At 50.8% G+C, this 25,009-nt stretch overlaps 2 protein-coding genes across 2 annotated transcripts; both read right to left on the reverse strand.

The window, feature by feature from the left end:
- Window positions 1–2,928: 2,928 nt before the first annotated feature.
- On the reverse strand, window positions 2,929–8,621 carry OTOP3 (otopetrin 3; the record flags this gene model as incomplete). Its single annotated transcript, XM_082492176.1, has 6 exons — window positions 2,929–3,099; window positions 3,829–4,760; window positions 5,425–5,543; window positions 6,181–6,239; window positions 6,999–7,135; window positions 8,231–8,621. 6 exons carry the CDS (start codon window positions 8,619–8,621, stop codon window positions 2,929–2,931), a joined length of 1,809 nt encoding a protein of 602 aa, XP_082348302.1.
- Window positions 8,622–16,171: 7,550 nt separating this feature from the next.
- On the reverse strand, window positions 16,172–21,371 carry OTOP2 (otopetrin 2; the record flags this gene model as incomplete). Its single annotated transcript, XM_082492188.1, has 6 exons — window positions 16,172–16,342; window positions 17,443–18,326; window positions 18,778–18,911; window positions 19,583–19,641; window positions 20,327–20,463; window positions 20,966–21,371. 6 exons carry the CDS (start codon window positions 21,369–21,371, stop codon window positions 16,172–16,174), a joined length of 1,791 nt encoding a protein of 596 aa, XP_082348314.1.
- Window positions 21,372–25,009: the final 3,638 nt, after the last annotated feature.

The following is a 25,009-nucleotide window of genomic DNA, read 5'->3' on the forward strand; positions in this document are numbered from 1 at the left end:
GTTGGTTGCTTATTTTTTTTTTCCCCAGAGAGGTTTATAATCTTGTTTGTCTTGTGCTGGAGTCATTTGTGCTACTAGGAGACCGTGTGCTGGCTTCCTCTGCAGCGTGTGGATTTTTGTTTGTAATCGGAAATGAAGATTGAACTCTAGAAAATGAGCCTGAACTGTGTGGTTTTGGCCATTTCTGTGCTTATGGCTTGAGACACGATCCAAGGCAACTGCCTCAAAGCATACAAGTAGAGGAACTAGATCAAACAGGATAAAGTCTCCTGACTTTGTGAACTGCGTACCAAAACCTTTGTGCAGTTGGGACCCATAAAACAGGCACCCTGGCCCTGGGAGAGCTTGGGAAGTCATTCATGGATGGCAGTTGAAAAAGGAGCAGGTGGGCCACTGACATGTCATGGCTGTGTCAGATCCAGGAGTCATGGCTACCTCGCTTCTCACTAGGCTTTCAGAGTGCTGTCCCCAGCTCTGCTGTCAGCCTAGTGAAGGAGCTGAAGTCAGTTTTAATTTCACACAAACTGTGTACTCATGGTTTTACACCTCCTGCAGGTAGCCACAAATCAGTCCAGAGCTTGAATCATGTAGAACTAGAACCCTCCAAAGTGAAAGGGCTGAAACTTTGGACCCCACATTTCTCTTTGGCCTGGAAGAGTGCTTTTACTGTTGCCCGTTGTGGTGTTTCTTACCTTCATCTGCAGTGTTAGAACTGAGTGTTATTGGGAAAGGACACAGAGGGCCTTCAGCACTTATCTGACCTACAGTGGCTATGTATAAGAGTTGGAGGTGGTGGGCTTCATTCCTGTTCGTGCTAATCATGTACTCAGGTAGTCCCTCCTGTTTACCAGCAAGAAATCACAAGCTGACTTTGCTTTAGTCCATACTTGTGTGTAGTACGTATGTGACAGTATTTATGTCTCAGTGGGAGACCTCCAAAGTCACCTGCTCAGTGGAGTCTCAGTAACAGTAACGTAAGCAGTGTTTTATCCATTACACTGCAGGTAAAATCCAGGTCATGGGTTTGCCCATGAAGTACATTATTGCTTGTCCCCAGGCTGTCAGTAACTAGGAAGAAGGTTTGAGGTCCCGTCCATCATTTGAAAGGGCCAGACCTTGGCATGCGTCTCCTGTAGATCCTTTGGTATAAACTGTGAAATGAGAATAATAACTGTATTGGAGACTAATTTATCCAGCTGTTATTTCTCATGACATGTTTCTGTTGACACAGGCCTAAGTAAAACCACTTAGTGGGCAAAGTTCACGTTCATGCAATTGTTCTTACTTTTAGTTTCACAGAAAGGTGCTATTATTGCCTGAACGCTGAATCCTTATGAGAGTGGGATGTGTGTGGTCAGGAGTTTCTAGCTGCCGTCACTATTACTGTCTTGAGAGAGTTTACTTTTCAAGGGAATCACAAAAAAAAAAACAACCCATAAATAGGCTTTGATCCTAAACCCACACTGCTAATGGGATTGATTTATAGAGGAACAGAAGCAATAACCTAGATTGTGTACTATATCTTTTGTGCCGTGTTACTTTGACCTTGGTTAAGAGTCATGAAAGATTTTGATAACAACAAACAGAGTGATTGTATAACAAGGCCTGCCCTTAGATCTCATATAACCTCTGAACCCAAGAGTGCTGTAAATCCGCGTCAGTTGATTTTTGAGTCTGGTCTTTGGCAAGTGCAGAGCAAGTGCAGAAATTTCACAAGATACACACGAAAATTCAATCTGTCTTTATTTCCATTCATCAGACTCTGTATTTGGTACCCATAGTCTCAAGCCCCCTTGTTCTCCCGTGTGCTTTCAAAGCAAGCATCTCCTGTGGAACGAGTCCTAACGGGTCTTTGATCAGGTACCACGCTGTGCAACTTTATTCCCGTACGCACAGCGCATCTTGCGAAATGTTTGTGGATGTGCAAAGCGGTTGTGAGGATCAAAGTGTAGGGGTAGGGAGGGATTCACAGTAGATTTGGCAGTAGCTCTTTCTTGACCTAGTTCTGTGTGCAAGAGTGGGGCCTTTGCTAGTACCCGCTGGTGATAACATCATGCACAAGCAGTGTCAAGTAAAGATCAGCCATAGTACTTCTCTAGTGCTTCTCACCTGAGCTCTGTGAGTGCCTGTAAGGAGAAATAGTGTTTATTCTCAATAAAGCAAGACAATGCTGTAGCTTGTTATCAATAATGGGAAAAGTTGTGCTGAACCGGTCTGAAGGCCTGTCCTGTTCTTTGGTACTGCAAGAACTCGGCACTTCAGTGGAGCCGGGTCCTACGGGCCTCAGGCAAGTTGGTGTGCCAGATGTCAGCACCAGGAACAAACAGATACAGCCCTTGTTCTGACCATTACAGCAGCTACCAGCATAATGACCCTCCTGAACGTTACACATAAAAAGCATATGTTTGGTTTGTTTCTGAATGACTGGGTGTTATGTGCTTCTAGTGTGGCTGGTACTGGTAGGACTCTTCTGTGATGCAGGATGGAGGGTTGGTGAGCAGTGGTGGGGCTGGTGGTCCTTGACTGTGGATTTTTGAAGTTCTGTGGAGTGTAGGTCAGTCTCTTGCTTTTGTTGAAGGCTGCTCTTGCATTCTTTTATCTGGAGGATTTCAATAGGAGCTGGTAAAGTCCCACTTGCTACTATACAGCATCCACTGGCAGATTACTGAAAAGTACCAGCGTGCATCCTTCCTCAGAGCAGTAAGACTGTTTATGGGCTTTGAATCTATTCTCTATGGAGAAAAAACGATGATATAAACCAACCTCCTTTTCTTCTGAAACTCAGGGAGATGTTGTGCAAGAAGCAGTCAAAGCAGAATCTGGAAGGAAAAAAGCTTAAGAGCTTCCATGTGCATGTCTGCTGCTTACTGCATCTTTGTTCAGCATCACTGTTTCACTCCAGCCTCTGGGGTGAGGAGTCAACTTGGTTCAGGCTGTGACATAGACCTCCAGGAGTCCCCCGACGGAGTGCATTCGGTAGAACACACCCAGTGGGAGGCCAAAGTTCACAATCGCAAACCAGGTGGAGTAGCCGTAAAATGACTTTTCCAGTCCATTCTCGAAGACAGGGTGAGCCCCAAATGTGGGCATGACCCAGAGCTAAAGATGTGTAAGAAAAAAAGAGCAGAAGTCAGAGTATGACAAACTGTCTCCTACCTGCACTCTGATCTCAGTGCTGGCTCAAGTGGTTGTAGGACTATTTCAAGAGTATCAGAGGAGTCTCCCTGCCAGGCAAGTTATGCTGCTGACTCCTTGCCTTAAGTCAAAACCTGTTGAATTCCTGGAACCCTAATGGCAGCCTCATTCTGCCCTAGCCAGCTTCATCTTTCTACAGTATTTCACTGTTTCCTTGGCCGATTTGTTTTCACTGGATTAAGGCTGCAGTGAAGATCCATGTTGATTCAAGATCCCAGGGCACAGTGTACTTTATTGGGTGAGTTTCAATCCTGGAGACTCATGTTTACAAAGACTCACTGCTGCTGCCTCATGTTTCTCCACCTATCTCATGAAACACCCTTAAGGAGTTTGATAACTTTTTCAGAGGCTAAAATTTTGGCACGTAAGGATTTATTAGCTGTCTCCTTCCTCCACCCAGGAAACCCAGCCATATTTGACTCTTTGGTTTCAAGAAAGACTTTATAATTATGGAAGTGGAGTATTAACAGCAAAAAAACAGTCCTGAATTGCCTCACCAGTAGTTTGAAACTTGGTGGGCAAAGGTTTCTTGTCTGGCATAGTGGCCCAAGAGAAAGACAAGGAGAGCATGTCTTTATCACAGGTCATGACGGGTTAGCCAAGCTGTGAAGTAGCAGAGATCGCAATACTTACTATGATGTTGCACAAAACCAAGAACGACGAGATCTCCCTTAATACTCTTCTCTTCCAACTCAGATGAGAGTAGCTATGGATATAGGACAGAGAAACTTTCCGGATCTCCTGTCCCAGCTCCAGCATGTTCACTCGTCTCTGGTCGTAGGCTTCATGATTCTGTTCTTCTTTCATTTCTTCCTCTCTGCCAGGAGACATCTGTGTGTGCTCCTGGTTGCTGCTTGTCGTGGTTTCCTCTTCACCGGGTAGGTCTGAAGCCACTACTTGCTCCCCGGTGTGTCCTGTGTGTCTGGCCTCAGTTGTTGCTGCAAAGGGCTGCCGGTGAAGCCCATCAATGATGAAGACATTTTGGGTGATGTTCTGAAAGATGAGGAGGACAGAATGGGACAGGATGAGACTGTTCAACAGGTCTCTGGGGTCAGTGGCCACAATGGCAACAATGGAGAAGTAGGACATGGCAATTTGGCCAAGGGCTGCCCCCATCAACAGGATCACATCTAGGCTGCGGGTTGGGTTCTTCAGTGTGTCTAGCTCCTTTTTTTCCAAGGCATGGATGATTGTCCCGATCACTGCGCCCACGCTCATCAGGGGCAGGAGCACAATGTAGTAGGAATAATACATCACAAAGACCTGGTGGTTGGGGGCTGAGCCGGTGGCCTGGATCTGGTACATCATGAAGACGCAGATACCGATGATTACAGCAATGGTGCCCAGCAGTGGCCCAAAGACCACCCCCTGGAGCTTGAACTGGGGCTTGATGTGAGGGACATGGTGGTGGCTGATGCGTCTCCCCACGTTCTTCCACATGACGTACAGCACAGAGCAGCAGATGAGGCAGTACTCGGTGTTGAAGGGGTAGAGCAGGATGTAGCCCTTCTGAAATACTTTGCAGATGGTTGTGTTTGGGCATGTGCATGAGGCAGTCTCGTTGCCTGGAGCATGAGAAGAGGAAGGCAACAATTAAGAGGGAGATGGCCTGGATTTCATGGCTGTCTTTGGGAGTTTCTTGCGCGCAGGCACAATGTCTGTCTCTATGCATCTCAGAAAGAGCGATCGGTAGGAAGTTAAGTGATTACCACTTGGTCCTCAAGGATGCGAGGATTCGGAATAACAGGGTTTAGCAAATGTCTTCTCCCAAATACATAGTGCTCCTTCTGGTCAATGCCATAGGTGCTTGATGAGAGACATCCCTCCCCTCACGGTGAAGCCTCCTCTATCTCTACCCTTAGAATACTAGTACCCCCACCCCCTCATATCCTCAGAAAGTAAAGCACAGCAGTTGCATGAGTCTCTTCTAGTCTGGCAATGTTTTGCTGCCAGTTAACAGGTAAATGTGAGCCAAAATGCGAATTTATGGTGGGCTTTTCCTTTCCTAGCCCTCAGTTCCAGGGTTTCATAGCAGATCCCCCTCCTCTAGGTGAAGAAGTTCTCCCCTTGCAGCTGATCTCCTTGGGAACAACCTCTAATAATTGGGAAGTTGCAGCATTTAGGGGAACTGGTTGTGATATCTGAGTCATTGTCATCAATAACTGTTGTCTCCCTAGAAGTCATCTATGTCAGCCCAATACACATAGGGATGTGAGAAAGGAGCCTTGCCTTCAAATCGCTGCTCCACTTCGCGCAGCTGAGACTCGATCTCCATGTGAATGGTGTCGTTGGTCACAGCCAAGAGCCAGAGGAGGAGGTTAGTGGCTATGGTCAGCATCAGCCCACACCTGGGAGAAGAAAAAGGCGCTTCTACAGCATGTTGCCTGTGGAGATTGTTTACGAGCTGACTGTGTGTCCACCTGCCATGTGGTGCTGCCCTTTGCAGCTTACCCATGCACAGATGGGTGCAAACGCAGTGTGTTTGTGCCCGTTCTGCGTACGGCCATTGGTGCGTGAGTTTGCACACAATAATCCGGCTGAACACGTTCCCGTTTGGCCATTTGTACAGGAGCGGGGTGGGCAATGCCAGGCTCGCGGGAGAAACTGGCCTAAGTCTGGGTGCAGTCGAGGGAGGGAAGGCTGAGCCATCTCCCAGTGATAGGAATGGGGAGGCCACCCCACATCATCCTCCAGTCCATGAATTGATCCCTGAGCCATGCAGCGGGGAGGTATTTAGGGTTAGGAGGAAGCAACAAGCTTTGCAGCAGCGCAAGGCACAAGTGAAAACCAGAGGGAGCTGGGGAGGATGGAGGGAGAGGGAGGAGGATGGGTCTGGTCAAGTCATAGCTTGGTTCTTGTGCGATGCAAAATATAGAGAGTCTGTGCAAGATCAGATGAAGGCTGTTCTAGCTGGAATAAAGGAGAGCGTAGACAGAAAGGGAGAGTTCCTTTAGAGAAGGAGAAGGCAGTTTCCCCTTTTTGTACCTGGTGAAGTTGTGCTGGACTTGAATGCAGTCCTTAGAGTGATGCCACAGGAAAAAAGCCTGCAAATGGATAACAGTTATGACATGAGCAGGGTGAAGCTGGCAGCCTGCCGCACACGCGGTGGAAAGGGACAGGCGGGCCAGAAGGCATGTGTCCGAGCGGGAGCAAACCTGCCTCTGCGCCAGCGGTGCAGGGCCATGCGTGTACATGCGTCTCAGTGTTGGGGCATGTGCTGGTGTCCTTAGGTGACTGCAGCGCGTGCGTGCCTGCACCTAATGCAGGTCTAGGACATGTGCTTTTCTCTGCCGTGTACAAAGGTGGGTATTTGCGGCTAAGATGGGAGCTGGTTTACTTTTCAAATATGGATTTGGGTCTGGAAAGAGGAGGGTTGGTATCAGAGTAACAAGCTGCAAGTGGTATGAGATGCTTTTTTGCACAAAGGATTTTGCTGGGGGGATGCATTAGCAGATAGAGAGAGGCTGGGTCTCGGACATCTTGCTGGCAAAACCTGAAATTTCCTCTCCTTTCTCCCTACTTGGATGCTTAAAAACACACTCTTCTGGATCCTACGCTACGTCAGGTATTGCTTGAGGGATTTCTTTCTAAATCTTACTACTTTGTCTCTTGATCTGGCACATAAGGAGTGTGGGTGGGTGGGTGGTATTTGAGACAGTGTGTGATGCTATAATGCCTTTAATGTTCGTGAGAATGCCTCGTGCACCCACTTTCCCAAGTCTCCCCACTTCCTCCCACCCCTTTGGCTCCCAGGAGTGGGACAGAGAGAAAAAGCGAGCTTCCAGAAGGGTAATGTGCAGTACCTGGGTGAAAATAAAAACGATTTCAATGCTGGGGAACACAATTTCCACCCTGGATTTGCACTGGATGAGAATTGCGCTGTAGCCGATCTGAAACACGTTCAGGAGGATGCTGAAACTGCCGAACAGCAGCACTGACCCTGAGCAAACAGCAAAAGCACCAGTAAATAAACAAAGACGTATCTGTGGAGCATCTGAGGGTGGATGGGGACTGGAGACCTCATGTCTCTTGGATCTGGGTGGAGCTGGAGGCCTTTCCCTTTGGAAGTCTCATGGTTTTGAGAGAAGGGGACAAGGGGAGGGGGGCTGATTCCTGAACCTGGTTGCGTGCTTCGGCTGGTTTAAGGTGTTGAGACAATGCAAGGTGTTTTCTGGCGCTTGGATACAAGGTGGGAACAGCATTTTTGACCTTTTCTGTGCAGTCTGGAGTGACAAAGGTAAGCTAATGGCAGCTGATGGTTTCGGCCTTGCGGGGGGGGGGGGGGGGGGGAACCTGAGATGAGTGCAGGTCTGCTGAGGCTTTTGGCAGCAGGAGTCTGCAGGAGTTAGGACCCTTTAATTATTTCTCCCTTTTGCCTTGGACACCTCTCTGCAGCTCTAGGTACTCAGGTACCTTGCAGCTTTCTTCTGTTTAATTCTCCATGATTAGTGAACGAGACCATGTGCTAATTAGAAACTCCATAATAGACTAGAGGCAGGGCTGCTTGGAGAAGTGTCATTTCACAAAGTGGGGCAACTACTGATGGGAAATCTCCAGGAAAGCCTGGTTGTCACTGGGATGTGACTCACTGGCTAGGTGTCTTCCCCTGGAAACGGGACTAATGTGATGTTAAACAAGGACAAGGGTGGCATGGGGCTGCTGACGCCCTCGGAGGGTAAATGTGGTGGTTCTCCTCTTCCTTTGCAAAGTGGCCATGCCTAAAACCTTCCCTACATCTCTCCCACTGTGCTTTATTGCTGGGAGGTGCCTGGGTTGTCCTTTGGGAAGGGAATGCAGAGTGAGGTTGCGTTGGAGGCTGAAGAGAAGCCAAGTTCAAGACTTTCCCAGCCGCTCAAGTTCCTCTCTGTAGCATCCACTATGCCCCTGTCTTCTCCCAGCCTTGCACCACAAGCTAACTACATCTCCTGTGGCTTCCAGCTCTTTTAGTAGTGGGGGAAGAATTTCTTTATTTTCTCTATCACAAGCACTGAGAAGAAGGGAAAGGCATGAGATGATAAATAAAAGCAGAACTCACCCCGAATCCAGATAGGCCCAGCGTGGGAATCCCGGTACAGGACTGCGTGCGGCTGCCGACTGGTGCCCAGCAGGTAGTAGATGATCCAGCACAGGCACAAGACCTTTAGGATGGAAAGTAGGATCCAGAGGTCTGCCAGTGTGATGGCCACGTGGTTGAAAATTATACTGCTGATGAAGGCGCTGCCCAGAAACACCACGTTCATGGCCAGCAGCCCTGAGAAGAGCTGCCCAGCTTTCTGGGCTTGCCTGTCCCTCTGCTGCACTGAAGAGCAGTGACGGTACAGCCAGAACTTCTCATAGTGGATCGTGGAGGTGCCTGGTGGGGCTGAGGCTGGCCTGTTCTTGCAGTGATGGCAGGGCTTTTGCTTTGAGGCGTTGTTGCCCGACATGGCTCATCTGCTTGTGGGTCACCTGCCACGTGAGCAAAGGGGAGGTTAGAAGTAAACGGGACAGTGAGGGGCAGGCTGAAATGTGCTCTGTTGTGAAAGCTACTTGTGTGGTGACCTCCCTTGCTTGCTTTGCAGCTTCCCTTTCCCTCTCCAGAAGCTGGATGTAGGGGAAAAGAGAGACTGGTGTTTAGCCCAGTTTGGGCATTGAATTCCCCCATGGGACAGAATCATTGTAGGGCACTGGGAAAGGCCCTTCTGCCAAAAGCTGTCCAGAGACAACTGCATTAAAATGGGTATTTGACATCTCTGCCCTACCCCACCACTACTTGGAGCTGTTGGGACTGGAGGTGACCAAATTGTCCCCATCCTCACCTTTCACAACTCTGTGTGCAGCCCTGGATTCAGGCTTCCTCCTTTCCCTTTGTTGCTGTAAGGATTGGGTGGAAACACAGAGCAAGCTCAGACCTGCTCTAAAATTCAGAGCTGTTTGATTTTGGTTGATGGGTCCAACCTCTTCCTTGTGGTTTTGGACTGTGAGAGTTACACCACGCTCCTCGTCCGGCCCCACAAATTGTGGCAGAGCTGGAGAGACAAAAAAGAGGGTCTGTAAGTTTTGATCCCGGCTGCTGGGTGAAGATGCAGCCTCCCGCCCAGGAGGGCTGAGAATGGGACAGAGTTAACATCTGCTTTTCTTTCTTTTCCTACTTGTAGCACAGAGGAAAAAGCACAGAGCCACCAGCGCACTGACACAGAGGAGTTTGAGGAATTGACCCAGACAGATATCCAGAGCCCGGGGGCTTTTCTGCCTAGCTTTTGGAACGAATCTTGGTAGGACCATATTGCCCATGAGAGAGAAATCTCCTTGTTCGTGTGCTGCACTCAGGCGAGATCAGCCTTCCTAGAGATCCGATGAATGGAAATGCTTTCACTCCAGGGGGTAATTTTAGCTGTGACGGGGGTGGCTGGAGTGAAAGCACAACCCTGAGACGTGTTTGAGGTGGGGGGTGGAATTATAGGTATTTTTCTCAGGGGCTTTGGGGGAGAAGTTGTCTCAGAAAGGGTTGAAATTTCAGTGCTTCCTCTTCCTTTGCACGTGCACGGAGGTGCTCCGTCTCCCTTCGCTCTCTGTGGGTTCAGTGCACTTCTGTTAGTGGAGATTCATCCTAAACTTTTCCCCATTTGGCTCCAAAACTCTCCCAACTTAATAGCGCAGGAGCGCATGCACTCCCATTTCTTAGGGCCACAACTACTCTGCTTTTCAGGATCAGGGGAGGGAGGGGAGAGGACATAAAATCAGAAGAATCGGATGGAAACGCATCCCGGCTGCATCAGGAGGTACCCAGGCTGCACACAGCAGCTGCCGCCGTGGACCCAACCCCTTCGCCCCATCGCCGCGTGCTGCTGAGAGCAGCCAAGCCCCAGCCCTTACCTCCCCGCAGCCTCCTGCTGCTTCCCAGTGGGAGCAGCTGCCGCCGCTGCCTCCGCTACAGCCGACGTTGAAACCTCTTGCTGGAGTGCCACCAGGATGCACGTGAGTCTTTCCCAGGGACCGAGGCACAGGCAGAAGCCGTCAGGACTGCTCCCTGATGAATGTGGCCTCTGCTCTCAGTCCATTGATTTATTTATTTTTTTTTTTTTCTCCTTGTTTACTTTGGGTTTATTGTTGTCATTACATTAATTACGCAGTGAGAAGCTCTCGGCTCTGCCAAGGGCAGCCAATAGCCGTCAGCTCTTTTATACACCTGCTGGGTTGCCCCATGTCGACGGCCTCGGCGCAGGATGTGCCAACTGGTAAAACCACAAGTTGCGGTGACTAATTTGTGCCATAGCTCAGGTGAGTATAGAGCTAATCTCCTGGCACAGGCTTGTGCCTGGGAGTGCTTAGCCACGCTGCTTTGGCTAAAATCCACTTGAGTTCCCCACTCCCTTGTTTTTAGGTAAATCCTAAGGTGTTTTTTTTTTTTTTTTCTCAAGTGGGCAATTACTTTGTGCCTTTCTCCAGGGCATAGATACCCAAACTGTGACCCAAAAGGCAAAACTCACCGTGCAGCCCAGATGCGGGGATGGTGACAATTTGATGCACTTCTGGCAGAAAGGTTACTGCTTCTATGGTGACAGCTTCTATAGGGTGATAGCTATGGCGTGTTAATGCTGACTTCAGAGCTGGACCCTCACGTGCAAACCCCACAGGCTCAGCTACGCGGGGTCAGGGATGCTGTAAGTCCAAGCTGTGCTGTCTCTGTTCCCTTTCCTATCGCAGGGCAAACTGATTTCTGTCTTGGGACTCTGTGGTGAGCTGATCCCCCTAGTTTTGTGGCTGGCAATAGGGATTTTGGCGTTCCTGGCTGAGCTGGTGAGCCCAAAGGGTCCATCAGGCGAGGATGGACCTCTCCATGGAAGGAGAGGAGTTTTCTGTGTGTCCCAGGATGAACCCCCAAGCCCTGGGGGTTATTGCAGCTGGCAAACACGTGAGTCGGGAGTTCAGAGCTATGAAACACTTCCCAAGAACCTGATTAGGGGTAGGAGTGGGTGGGGGAGCACAGGTTATCATGCGCGGGGATGTGACGAAAGGGACGGAAAACAAGAGTGAAAGGGGCCCATTGGTCCTAGGCGAGAACACCCAGTGTGTGCCAGTGCAGCCGTTGCCTTTAATGTCTGCCAGCAAAACAGTCATGTTTAATGTCTGACCAAAACCTTGGCTGTGGGGGAGCCTGCACGCTTTGATCTGGGCAGGTTTTCACGAATGCCTATGGCTAGATAGATTTGTCCTACCTTCCCCCAAAGCATCAACACCTCCAGTCTGCTTGCGGGACCGTGTCCTTGCTTCTCGCTTTGATGCTCTGGGATCCCCTGAGTGCAATCAGGCTCTCCTTCGGGCGCCTGGCTCTTCTCCGGACCCCATTCTAGAGCTTAGCGGGGGTCTGGGATCTCCCAAGAGCAATTTGGTGGCCTCTTTGTCGAACAAAGCCAGCGGTTTACATGTGAGACACAGGCAAACCTGGCTGGCTTTTGGTGCACGTGGTCCTAAACTGGGGTGAGTGCAGAACTGGGAAACGGAAGGAAGGAGGCTGGGTAAATAAGTTTGAGGGAAACTGGAGGTTTTCCTTTAAAGATGGGCCTGAAATAAAATGCTGGGGCCTTCTGTGCCCTGGTGGTTTTTGCCAACGGGGACTGTGCATCTTGGCTGACAAGATGAGGTACCCTTCCTAGCCTGACTTGCCCTCTGCTGGCTTTGGAGCCAAGATTGAACCCGGAGGAGTTGTGAAGCCCTGGGAAACTGGCTAATCCTCCTAACTTGGCCTTTATGTTGAAGAAGAGCGGCCGTTTAACTTGAACGTATTGACACAAGTGTAACCGAGTCATTAAGTAAGCAAGTGTGCGGGAGAGGGGCAGGAAGGGTGAGGATGAGTTGAACTAACCGATCACATAAATCACTGCCCGTCTCTGCCCCGCAGAAGCTGCCTTTACTCGGAGGCTGAGAGAAAGCTGCTGAACGTTAGGAGCGATGTTTGCCCCTCTGCTATCGGCAGTGTGCTGCTTAATGGCGTTATCTGTGCACTTAGCAGTAATAACACCCAGGCTGGGCCAAGCGGATCTGTAAACAGGACCCGGGGGTTTGTGCCCAGCCACTGTGTTTGCCCAAAGGCCACCTGAGCAACGCCGCGCGACTCCGCCGGCTGGCCCACACCCTTCCTTCTCCCCCGACGATAACCGTGCCGGTGACGTCTCCCGTGGGGCTGATGACTGAGCGCCTCTTGGGGTGACTGCAAAGAGCAGCCTCATCCAGCGTGGGTGAGGGTGAGCCATGCTGCGCCGCCCCGGCTCCGTCCCTCGCTGCGGGAGCAGATGGGCTCCGTAGGTATGTGCTGGCTCCACTCGTGAAGCACGGCTCTGTGTTTCCCCCGCTGGCCCTCGGTGCTTCAACCTCCTGCCGGCATTGAGTTGCTCCTCGCTGGTGAGGACCACTGCCTTGGTCCCTGGGAAGTGCCTCCTCCACCGCCACCTCCTTCCCTGGCTCCCAGCACACCCCGCAGCCGGTCCTGCTGGCAGGCTGCACCGTGCCGTGTGCTGCGAAGCCATCCCTCGTCTCCAGCCTTGTGACCTCCTCAATGCGCCCACTTTCCAGCTGCTGCATTGACAGGTAATAATTAACTTGGATTCCTCCCCTGTCCCTGACACACCTCAGAGCAAATCACCCAGATAAAAGGCTTTTTTTTTTTCTTTTTTTTTTTTTTTCCTCTAGTAAAACAAAACTCGCCCTCAAATAACAGATGATTAAGAAGCAGAGGAGGGGATGGGAAACCCTGGTAGTGGCGGGATGATGACTCAGTTCTGGCCTTGGCTATGGCCTTCCCTACTTTTTTCTGAGCAGTGATATCTGATCTCCCGCTCTTTGTCTCTTCCCCTTCTTGCTGCTCTCCCTCGCTGGCTCCAGCACCGCGTGCCTCTGGTCTGGATCAGGACCTTTTCAACACTCATGCAGTGGCTCAAGTCCTGGGGCTGGACCTGCAGGGCTGATGCTCCCTGAGCGCGCTCAGATCTGGGCTCTTAACCCTGATATCCCTTTGGGGAGTGGTTTTTATTGGTGGGGTTTGGTGCTCCTGCCAAACCCCAGCAGCCCAGCAGGTCCTCAGCACACCAAGGTGGCTTTTATGCCACAGCGAGCGAGACTGGAAGCCCCTGGCAGGACATGAGAGCCTCAGGGCAGACCTTTGCTTTCCTGTAGCTCTTCATTTGCAACGGCTGCCTTTTAAACAGTCTCCCCGAGGCACATCCTTGTCCCTGCCTCCCACCCCCTAATTCGGATCGGATCTCTGCTCTGTAATTGATGCAAGGACAGGAGCAGTCAGCAGAATGCTGCCGGTGGCCTCAGGGCCCAGCCTCATTCTCTGCTCTGACACAGGCTTTCTGCTCACCCAGCGCCCGTGCCTCGGTTTCCCTCCTTCCAGGTGCGGAAGATGGAGCTGTAGGGATCTGTCACGAGGATGTGCGTACGAAGGACCGAGTGGCTCTTGACTAGCAGGACCCCTTCACGGTACTCATGCTCGAGGTGTCCTCCCCTCCCATAAAACTCTCCGTCAGGCAGGGATGTCCCCCAGTTTAACTGGGCTGGGAGGAGGTGTGGTGCAGGTCCATAGTGAAGGCAGAAGAACGCAGCCCATGGCTGGAAACCGCTGCTGACCCTGCGTTCGCAGCCTGGGGATGCCTCGGGTTAGCAGGGGGCCCTTGTGGAGCTTGTGCTGTCCCCAGAGCGTTTTGGTTTATCCTGATATGATTGCTTGGGGTTGGGTGTCGTGGTTCCTGCTGACCCACCACCCCGGAGCGGTTGATTTGGCATTGGCTGTATCAGTGCTGCTCGGGGAGTGGTGGGGTTCTCCTTGCACCCATCGCGAGTTTGTTTATTCCCAGAAGTGCCCCCGTGGTCTCTGTCTGGAACAGAAGAGCAGTTCAAACTCTGCCCTGCCTGCCGCAGTGCGCCCGGCCCGGGAACCTGGGACCGGGCACCAGGAAGAGTGCGTAGGAGGAAAACCCGGTGTGGCCCCCAGGGACACAGCAGGTGATTAAAAGTGTTTTCTGCCCCTGTCTGAGCTCAGCAGCTTGGGCTGAAACAATGTCTAGGGGTGTACGTAAGACTGACGTCTGTGCACCATTTACGTCTCTTTTCTGACTTAATCTGTGGCTCCCTCAGTTAAAATTAATAAGGCTTTTGTGTTATGGAAGGTAAAGTTTCTAGGGAGAGATCGTATCTTTACCAGATCAATGGGAAAAATAGAGCCAGGCCTGTGCTGGGTCGGTGGGGCTGGGAGAGACTGCCTCGCCGTTCCCGGGCTGGGGAAGGGAAGGATCGGCCCCCCCAGAGGTGCCGGTTCAGCGCAGTCCTCTGGGGGCAGGGGAAATTGGGATTTACCCCATCTTCTACCCGCCTGGGAAAAAGGCTGCTGGCAGGCAGGCTGGTGTCGGACCAGCCGGGGGCACCGGTCCCTTCTGGTTTGGTGCTGTAGGTTTGGCGGGGGGAATGGTGGTTCGAAAGGCCTGAGCCTGGGCCGTCAGCCTGGGCCGTCGGCTGCAAAATCACATCACTCGATTTCTAGCGTCGTGATTTCCGTTTATTGTTTTTGGTTTGGCTTTTTTTTTGTTTTGTTTTTTTTTTCTTTGGTGGATGTACACAGGAAAAGGCTTGATGATTTCTGCCGCCTTTGCGGTGCTCTTTATTGGAACGATAAACCCTGATGTCTCAGGGCACAGACAAAGCTCAGCTGTGCCGTTTTGGCACGCGCTCTCCCAGCCTGGCGCCGTGGGCTTTCTGAGGCTCCGCTTGGACTCTGGGTACAGCGGAGGACCCATTACTACCTCCTACAGCCCACGAGTCCTGCTCTGAAAGCCCCCTCAACCATACAGTGGTTCACGGAGAGCTGCAGGCACCCAGAGCCCTGTGCCGGGGGCTGTCGGGGTGCCGGGGGCTGTCGGGGTGCCGGGGCCGGGCTCACAGCCTCAGAGCCCGCACGGGCTTGAGCGCGCAGCGCGAGCATCCCTTCAGGGCACGGGACATCAAATTGGCCGCGGCGTTGGATTGATTCCTGCGTCGCGGGACACAGAAGGTCCCTTCAGGGGTTCAGTGTTACAGTGAAAATCAATAAATAATTTTCCATACAAAAAATGTTTATATATTTTAAAAAAATCATTATTTTTTTTTTTAAAAAAAGAAACAACAAAAAAAGAAAAACAACCCCAAGAAGCAAATCTCTTCATCATTTCCCAGACTGTATTGCCCAAGTGATCTTTATGGCTCTTGAGCCCTGATTCGGGAAAACTGGGGAAAAAAGTGTGCTTAGAGGAATCCCACGTCAGGGCCAGCCCGGGACCACACGCACAGCTCTCCTGTAGAGCCGACGAGGCTGCAGTGCCCAAACCCACCCGGCAGCAGTGATGCCTCCCTGAAGAGGAAAGAAAACAGCAGGGTCTGGTGCAGGGAAGGGTCAAGGGGGCGGATATAAGTGGGCAATACAGACAGGAAAGATTAAAATGTTTCCCCGAGCCTTTGGTGGTCACTGGTTTGTTTTTCACATCTCTGCAGGGGAGTGGTTTCGGACTGGCCATACCAGAAGTTGAAGTGGTTTTTCCCTTTCTTTGCCTTCCACGCCTGCGTTAGCCCCTCGTACCCACCGGGTGTCTGCGCACGGGCAGGCACTGACTGTCCAAGGGGGCCGAGCACCTGGAGTGAACAGGCTTTTAAAAAGGAAGGTGAGTCTCTTTGCGTGAACCAAGGGTAATTACCATGATCCTACTCTAGACACCTTCCTCTTTTTTCCTTTAAGCTTTAAGAACTTTCAGGCACACACACGCACATCCACACACAAGTAGCAAAAATAAAATCTGGACTATGTTTGGATGATCTTCACTGACAGTTCATAAATGCCCCAATACTGCAAGGGGACGTGATTCAGGGAGCGCTGGGGACCCCTCAGGAGGTCTGGGCAGTCTCCCAGCCCCGGGGTAGGAAGTAGGTGGATTGGTTGAGGAGGATCTCATCTTCCTTACAAGACAGTTCTTTAGGACATGATGTAGACCTCCAGCAAACTGGCTACTGCATGCATTCGGTAGAAGATCCCAAAGGGCAGGCAAATGTCCACGATGGCCGGCCACATGGAGTCGCCATAGAAGTTCAGTTCTGTATCATTGTCAAACTGGGGCCGGGCACCAAATGCTGGCATGATCCAGAGCTGTTGGAGAAACCGGGAGAATAACAGCGCCATGAGAAAGGTGTGCAGTGCAGTAAGCACCTGCAATCACAGCTACCAAGAGGTGGGAAAAGAGCGACCTTCTGAACATGAGACCAATGCCAGGAGCCTGTGTTTGCATTAGATCAAGTATGATCTAGTGTTGTACCCTAGGACTAGTTTCAATTTGTGCTCAATGACAGGCTTGAACCGAGGGCTGAAGCACTCACCAGGGCAAGAACTTGAGCACGTTGTGTGTTAGCACGAACCTGGCCTGTCCAAACTCTTTGGATGGAGCGAGCATGGGCAGCGCTGAGCTGGCAGCAGCTTGGTCTCCCCAGGCTCGGTTGTGTACGTTGAGCTCAGAAGCCCAGCCAGCGTGTGTATCTGGTTGCATGGGGGTTGTCAGCCCATTCTTTGTGAGCTTATGTGTAAAATTGGTTCAAGGACATGATGCGACTGACTAGCTGAAGATTTGGAGGGTCTCTGGAGACATAATGTGGGCTTCATTTCTTTGGAGGTGTAGCTATGTTTCTTTTGCAGGGAACTGCAGTCCCCTGGCTGCTCATGAAAGTGGAAAACCCATCTGAAGTTGTCAGTGCCCAGTTTTTCCTCACAGCAACCACGATCAGGGTTGGGACTCCAAGGCCGTGGGTTTTGAGAAGAGTCATGCTGCTGTTTCTCAAGAAAACCCAGCCTTCAGCCCAGGCATTTATCGCTTTACACCCTTTCTTAGGGTGCGTAAGAGAAGGGTTTAATGTGTTTTATTGCTTTTAATAAGCTATTCTACATATCCGCTAACACCCAATGCAAATACTGAACCTGATTCTTCTCTTTTACCCATCGATTTTATTGTCTGACATTCTGGTGATAAGTGACAGCCTCTGTCAGCATAGCCTAAAATCTCTTAACTCCAGGGCAGTTGCTCTTGCTTTCAAGTGACAAAGGGATCGCAGCTATCGGCACACACCAGTATAAGTGTGCTCCCTGTATGTTGGAGGCACAGAAAGGACTGGTTTTGCGTGGGCTGTGCCCTTTCCTTCACAGACGCTTCTCCCTTGTGCTTGTCTCCCTCTCCCCCCGCCCTGACAAACTGTACTCACTATGATATTGCTCAGCAGGAGGAACATGGAGATCTCCCTTAAGAACTTCCTCCTCCAGTTCATCTTCTTGGGGGCGGTGAGGGACCGCACGAGGTCAGAAGGATGGATGGCTTCAGCGGCAGCGCCAGGTGCCAAGGTGCTGCCACTGTCAGGCACACGGAGGGACACTGCATTGATGTTGACAAAGGTGAGTCCATAGAGATCCTTCTGGTGAGAATCATGCTTGTGGTCTTCTTTGGGGGGTTGCCGATGAAGGCCTTCGATAATGAAGATGTTCTGGAAGGTGTGCTGGGCAATCATTAGGAGGGCATAGGTGAGGTTGAGTGCACTGATAGTGTCCCTTGGTGTGCTGGCTACAATGGCCACAATGGAGTAGTAAGAAATAGCATACTGCCCCAAGGCTGCACCCATCAGCAGGGCCACGTCCAAGGTCCTGGTTGGGTTCTTGTGCCGATCCATGTCTCTCTTGTCAAACCGGTAGATGACAGAACCACCAATACAGACAAGAGACATCAGGCCCAGACAAACAATGTTGAAGATGTAGTACATGGTGAGTGCTTGGCTCTTCTTGCTGGATTCAGTGCTGGAATTTACCTGCACCTCATAAAGAATAAGGACTCCCAAACCACTCACCAGAATGATGAGGCCCAACACGATGCCTACAAAGAAGGTCCTTCGGAAAAGCCTGAACTTCAGGCGCTGAATGTGGTGGGAGTGATGGTCTATGAAGCGTCCAACGTTCTTCCACATGACATAGACCATGGCAGAGGCAAAGAGACTATACTCAATGTTAAAGGGGTACAGCCAAAAGTAGCCGTTCTTGAAGATCTGGCAGATTTGGCTATTGCAATTGCATTCTTCAGCTGAGCTGCTTCTCATTCCCGCTGCAACAAGATAAAAACACATAGATGCAGTGGTATCAAAACAAGGAGCCAGCACTTCTTAGCAGCCCTGAAGAACTGCATACTTAGTCAGTGAAAAACAAGACCAAAGACAGAAGAATACGTGACTATTTTGAAAACAAAGACACTTCAACCTCGGCTTTCTGGTGCTCGTGTTCTTTCTGAAGAAGTTAGGTGGCAGGTTAAATCTCTCTTTTTCCTTCCCTTCTTCATCCCCATCCCATTTGTACAGGCCCTTCCACCTTTCTGACTCCTCTGTGCTACAGGCTAAGAAATGAACATTAAGACCTGGTTTTTAACATACCAGCTCTGTTAAAGGACCCTTCAGCTCTACACAGGCCTTCTGAAAAGGGTTAAAACCTGACTTGCAGAACAATTTCTACCTCTTGCGCTCCCTCCCTGGACCAGATGGCTCCACAAATGGGCAGATTACCTTTCAGGAACCATTTGAAGATGTCCTCTGTCATGTTCTTCTTCAACTTTGAATGCGCTTTGTGAACAGACTCATCTGTCACTGCTGACATCCACACCGCTAAGTTTGTAGTCAGCGTTAGCATCAAGCCACACCTGCAGAAGAAGAAGAAAGTTCATGAGATTAAAGCAATAGCTCTAGGCTGTGTTGCTCCGATCCATGGTATAGACGTGGGTGTGCTCGGAGAGACCGTGGGAGCTGCCTGAAGTGGTGCAAGGACTCTAGTGGTCGAGGCAAGAAATCCTGACCCTTGCTTTGCTGCTCTCGCTCTCTTCCTATTTTTTGTCCATGCTCATGAGAATTAGCAAGGCCTGATTCCTCTTGTTGGTTTTGGAAGAGCTCCTCAACAGTGAATAGATTAATAGGTCTGGACTGGTCTCCAGCAGATCCGGTCTTGCAAAAGTGAACAAGATCTCGTTTTAGCCTGAGGCTCGCCCACTGCATTGTCGTCTTCCCCAGGGAAGCAAAAGTCAGCTATGAATCATTTTATTTAATGCTAATTATTTATTTAATACTAATCTGCTTTGAGTAATGCTTGTATTCTTGAACTGAAACCCAACCCTGCTAGATCCACAGGTCATGAACCTCAACTGCTTTGAGCTGGGATCTAGGGCTAGCTGGAGACCGAGCGGGTGTAGCTTTGGCCAGCATTAAGGGAGATGGGATTATCCCCTTGTTGCACCTTAGCTGTGTGAGACAGTGCAGTGGGTTTGCGGTGGCCCCGGTGTTCTGAGCCAGCGGGATTTAAAGAAGCGGCAGTGCTCACCTGGTAACGTTCAGGTGTACGTGGACGCAGTCTTTGGCAGAGATCCACAGGAAGTATGTCTGGCAGAGGCAAGAAAATAAGTTGTTATTTCCAACAAAGGAAGAAAGCAAATCACATCGTTCCGCAGTTGGGAGCTCCCTGCTCAGCAGAGAGCGAGCTGGAGCCTCTTTCACTTGGGTCCATCTGCACCCAGCCTGCTAGCACATAATCTTGTCCATTTGCTGGATATGGTCTGTTCTTTCTTTGCTCCTCCTGCCCTGTCCCACTGCCATCGCTCTGCCCACGGCCAGCCCCTGTTCCTGTCTAAATTGTCCCTATCTGACCTCTTCCCTCCCTGCCGTCGTCCCAGAGCAGGAAGTCCTCTGTGCAGGACTTCAAACTGCAAGGCAGTCCCTGCCCTGACTGTCCTCCTCCCTCTCCTTTCTCCATGGGAAAGGAGACCTGGCTGGATGGGGGCTGCTTAGAGTTTGTGACCAGCTATCCTGGCATTAGCCAAAATGTCACAGGATAGGAACAAGTTGAAAACAGTGCCTTAAAGTGAGTTGCCATAGCTGGAAGTTGTTGTGGTTGCAGGGAGGAGATATTTGCTGGGGCTGGGGGGGAGAGGGGGGGGAGTGGAGACAAGTTAAGCCGCTTGCATTTGCTGCAGGGAGAGTTGAACTATGTCTATGATCCATGAGATCAGAGCTCCTTCACCTGGTGGCTCTGTCTCTCTACCCCTCCCCAAGAGAACAACCATCTCACCTGGACCACCAGGAATATTGCTTGCACAATGGGGTAGATTATTTTGATTGCAGACAGGCAGCTGTAGAAGCTTGAGTAATATCCTATTTTGAACACATCCATGACAAGGCTGAAAATGGCAAATAGGATCAGGCCTCCTGTTGAGGAACCAAAATACCTGTGGTTGGACAGATGTGTGCGCTAATGCAGATAGGTGAGAGGAAGAAGAGGAACTATGACTGTGATACTGTGATACTGTGACTGTGTAGAGGCTTTGCTTCTACCTCTGTTTTTCCTCTCCCAGCACCCAAATTATTTTGGCACCAAACAGAATCACACAATAATTTTGGCTGGAAGGGATTTTCAGTCCACCCTGTTCTCCGACTGGGGCTACCAGCTCTTGCAAGAGCAACAGCACGGTTGGGAATAAACCTGGTGTAAAGTACCAAGAGCTGTTGCGGGATAAAGGGAGACTTGGCGGTGAAACCAGTGGAGGCAGTAGGAAGTAACCATCTGAAGCAGGACATGGTGCTGTGCCCCAGCATAGGAGGAGGAGACTGTGCCCCAGATGGTTGCTGTTTCCCCTGTAATAACTGATGTCCCCATGAACTGTCCACCCTGCATCCTCACCTCCAGCCCGACCCCCCCGAGAGCTCCTACCTCTCAGCCAGACGGGCCCAGCGTGGGAGTCTTTGCAGAGGATGGCATCTGGGCACCGGGAGGTGCCGACGAGGTAGAAGATGATCCATATGATGACTATCAGCATCATGACAGTCAGCAGGAAGAAGACATCATAATCGTGCACAGCAATCTTCTCAAACGCCCCGCTGCTCACCAGCGTGCAGGCCAGCAGGGCCAAGTGCACGGCCAGCAGGATGGAGAACATGCGGCCGCCCTTTTTCCACACTTCCTTGGAGGCAGGCGTGGAGGGGGGCTGGTGAGGCTGGTGGCTGAAAGATGCTAGCTGGCTTGAAGCCAGGCTGGCTTTGTCATCCTTGTGTCCGCAGCCCATGCTGGAGTTGGGGTGTCTGATCTCGCTGTCCTTCCGCACGGGCTCTTCAGTCATGGTTCAGCTAATGCCTTAGCTGAGGGTTAACGCTGTTGGGAGGAGAGCCCCATGAATGAGAGGCGTCACTTCATTTTGAGTAGTCCAGGGTTGGACCAAAGCAGGACATGTGATGAGGAGGAGAAGACGTATCAGAGGAACGGGGAAAGCTGAGACAAGGAGCGCAAAAAGAGGGATGAGCTCATTTTCAACCTTTCTCTTCCCGGTTCCCTGAAGGCTGTATTCTTGCTTAAGATGCTTTTGCTTGGGGAGATCCCAGGTCAGTTTAACAAAGCATGCCTAATTTCTCACGCAAGGTTTAGGTGTTTATTGATGCAAGATATTGGAAAAGCACCAGAAAAGCACCTACAGGATCAAATATCCTGGGGCAAATGGCCAATGTGGTTTGATTTCTAAATGTCAAGCACTAAACATTCTGAGAAAATGTCACACTTCCTGGCTAGAGAACAGGTAAGAAAGCCCTGGGAATCTTTGGATTCAAGGTTTATACCAGTCAGGATGTGAACTATTTCCGCTGTCACTCCCTTTAACGCCCCTCACCCGTGCCAAGCTCGGGACTTCATTGATTGTCAATGAAAAACCTGAAACAAAGCAAATTAACTATTCAAACAAAGCCAGTCCACCAACCTGGTTTGCTGTCTGGAATCCAAATCTCTGCTCTTGCCAGGCTGTTGGAGAAGTTTCCCTGTTGCTGCAGCTTGGTCAGCCGAAGAATTTATAGCCGTTGGGATGTCTCTGTGATTTATACCATGTCTGGAGCTGGCAGCAGTGCTTCATGGGCTTCTCAGAGAAACTCATGTGATCCATTTTGTGCAATAGCTGATTTGGGGGAAGCAGGAGAGAGATGAGGAGATAAAGGTTATTTACCTGGGGAGGGCATGAGGTGACAACACTGCTAAGTATGGCACGGACCGCTTGGCCGCAGGGTCATGGTCACCATAGAGCAAGGCCACCCCATCAAACCCATCTCCCTACACACGAGATCTCTTCCCTTGAGAGAAGATGGTTCAGGTGATGAACTCACTTTTGCTGATGATTTTGGGATTGGCTTTCTGTTTAACTGAGCACAGTAAATATTGAGCCTCACCCTGTACTATTCCCATCAGTGCACTCTATGTCTGGAATGTTTTCAAGGAAAAGGAAGAAACTTGCATTTGTATCTGTTCAGTGCCAAGGGCAGCTCAATATTTTCTCACCCATGGTGACAACAATGAGGAAGGTTTAGTGCTAGAACAGGGCAGGATTTGGGGATTGGAATCCATGTTCCCCTTTGCAGACTCACTGCCTTTGACTTTTCAGGGTGGGATCACCTTTCTCTGGCCCTCAGGAGCTTAACTTCTCTCCTTGCAATGAGGAACGAGTCACGTTACAAACCATGGCGCAGATGGGATTCAAGCATTTGCCAGGTGAGGGGAGAGTTTTTGCTCAAGATCTCTTTTACCCCAGCAGTTATACTTCCATGGGGGACCTAAGGGGACCCAGTGCAGTTCTGAGTGGACAGGGACAAGCTCTTTCCCTTCATGAGGATGCTTCCTTTGGAGACGCCCCTGCTGCTTGCCTCCTCCGGGGCAAGCCCAGCGAGGCGGCAGTTTGCCGTGCATTTGTCAGCCCCATTCCTGCCTGCTCACCGCTGTGTTCCTTCTTGCAGCACTGCGGGGACAGCATCAAACTGAACGGTGTGGGATGGTGGAGGAGAGCTCAGGATCAGCTCTGCAGCCCAGGGAGACCTTCACGTGTCTTTCCTGTGCTGCCACCAGCCGGCTGCCACCCGCAGTACTGGGTGCGCTCTGCCTGGCCTCTGCTGATCCTTTGGAGTTCCTCTTTGGGGTGAGTGGTTGACTTTTTTTTTTTTTTTTTTTTTTTTTTTCTCAGTCCGTAGCTTTCCCAGGGGAAGCGCAGACTCCCCTGCGGTGAATCTGAGCTGATAACGGTGATGTTTTGCGGAGGCCAGAGGTGCAGAGTCCCCATGGGCTAAATGCACTGATTTATGCTCCCTCTTTTGTCCTCAACAGCCAGCAACAGAGGAAAGAGCGTTTACTGCCTTGGGCAATGCTTCAATCTCCCCCGGGAGCTACCATACAGAATAACAAGCTTAATTAGTAATAATACAAGAATCATTAAATAACCCCGGTAATGAATTGCAGACGTTACTATACTGCTTTTCACCTTGAAGGATCCCGGGGCCAAATACCTCGATGTTTAGTACATCCCGTCAGGACTCGGGCAGGGAGGCTGAGCCGGTGAGTACGAATGTGCCGATGTGAGCAAACCGTGGGAGGAGCGGACCCTCCCTCTGGTGCGCTTACGGGTGTCCCCAGGCAGGTGGGATGGTGACTCCGTGTCGGTCACCCAGGGATTTAATCGCTGCAGCTCGCGTGGGTGCACCCAGCACTGCTTTTGGGTCACCCTGCTGTCCTGGGGCATTTTCTTGCTCACAAAAATAAGCTGTGTTTCTCTCTGGTTTTCCTCTTCTCTGCTCGTTACCTTCCAACCCTCTCTGCTGCTGTCTTTCAATCTTTCCCCATTTTTCTACTCTTTTCTCTCTTTCTCACCCACCTACTGGGTCTGCCTTTCCCTTCTCCAAACCCCGTGTGCTGTCCCAGGGCTGTGGTGGCAGATGCAGGGTCCAGTCCTGGAGGTCTCCATCCCTAGAGCCAGGACGTGACTGGCAGAATGCTCGAGAGGAATGGGAAATTCCTCCTCCTTGTCAGTGTGTCCCAGGGGATACGGTTCACCTTTGGGCACAGTGTGCTGCGATAGCCATGTGCTTTGCTCAACATCCAGGCTTGGCTCTGTCTCTCCCAACGGCAGAGGGTGCCCGGGATCAGGAATCCTGCCATGGAGGCATTGCCTGGGGCTGTCCAGCTCCCTGCAGGGCACACCCCAGCCAGAAATTCAGCCTAAAAGACACCGGAGCCCAGACCCTACCCCTCTACATCATGGTAGAAGTACTGAGCTACAGACAGGAGCGGGTTTGGTTTTGAGGGTTTTTTTTTGGTTTCCAAAGAGATGAGGAAGGGAATTTTTATAGCCTCTATAAGTTACTTTGGGTTATCACAGATTCCTGTCACCAGTTTGTTGTGCAATTCCATAGAAAGCAGAGTCCTGTGGGCACAGGCAGGGTATTGGGGGGACAGGGATGGTGATGGGGTCTGCTGTTGTCTTCCTAGTGACACTAGGAAGAGATATATATATGCTGTTGACTTCCTAGTGAAACTAGGAATATATGTGTGTGTGTGTATATATATATATTTTTTTTTTTTTTTTTTTAATGAGGAAAAGCTGAGCTGTGAACACCCCTGGGGTTGATCTGAAATCAGGGCAGTCACCAAACTGCTCTTGGCCATCTCTGCACGGAGCAGGAGCATCCCTCCAGGTCCTGCTCCGATGGGGCTGCGAGTGGAGGCAATGGGGGCTCACGCTCCATCAGCCCACACTTCCTCCTGTGGCTGCTGCTGACCCTCACTCGAGATGGGATAGCTACGGTGAGGGGCATGAGGGGGTATCGGGCAGGATACAGCCCATGAGCCCTTTTGGCTGCCCGCTCCGCTTAGGGGACATGTAACCCGGGCGAGCTGACTCTGCATGACCCTGTGCTCGCAGCGCTTGGCTGAGCCCGGCGTGGTGATGCTGCTTAA

Source organism: Vanellus vanellus (assembly GCF_965231255.1).
Source record: "Vanellus vanellus genome assembly, chromosome: 17".
NCBI classification, from domain to species: Eukaryota; Metazoa; Chordata; class Aves; order Charadriiformes; family Charadriidae; genus Vanellus; species Vanellus vanellus.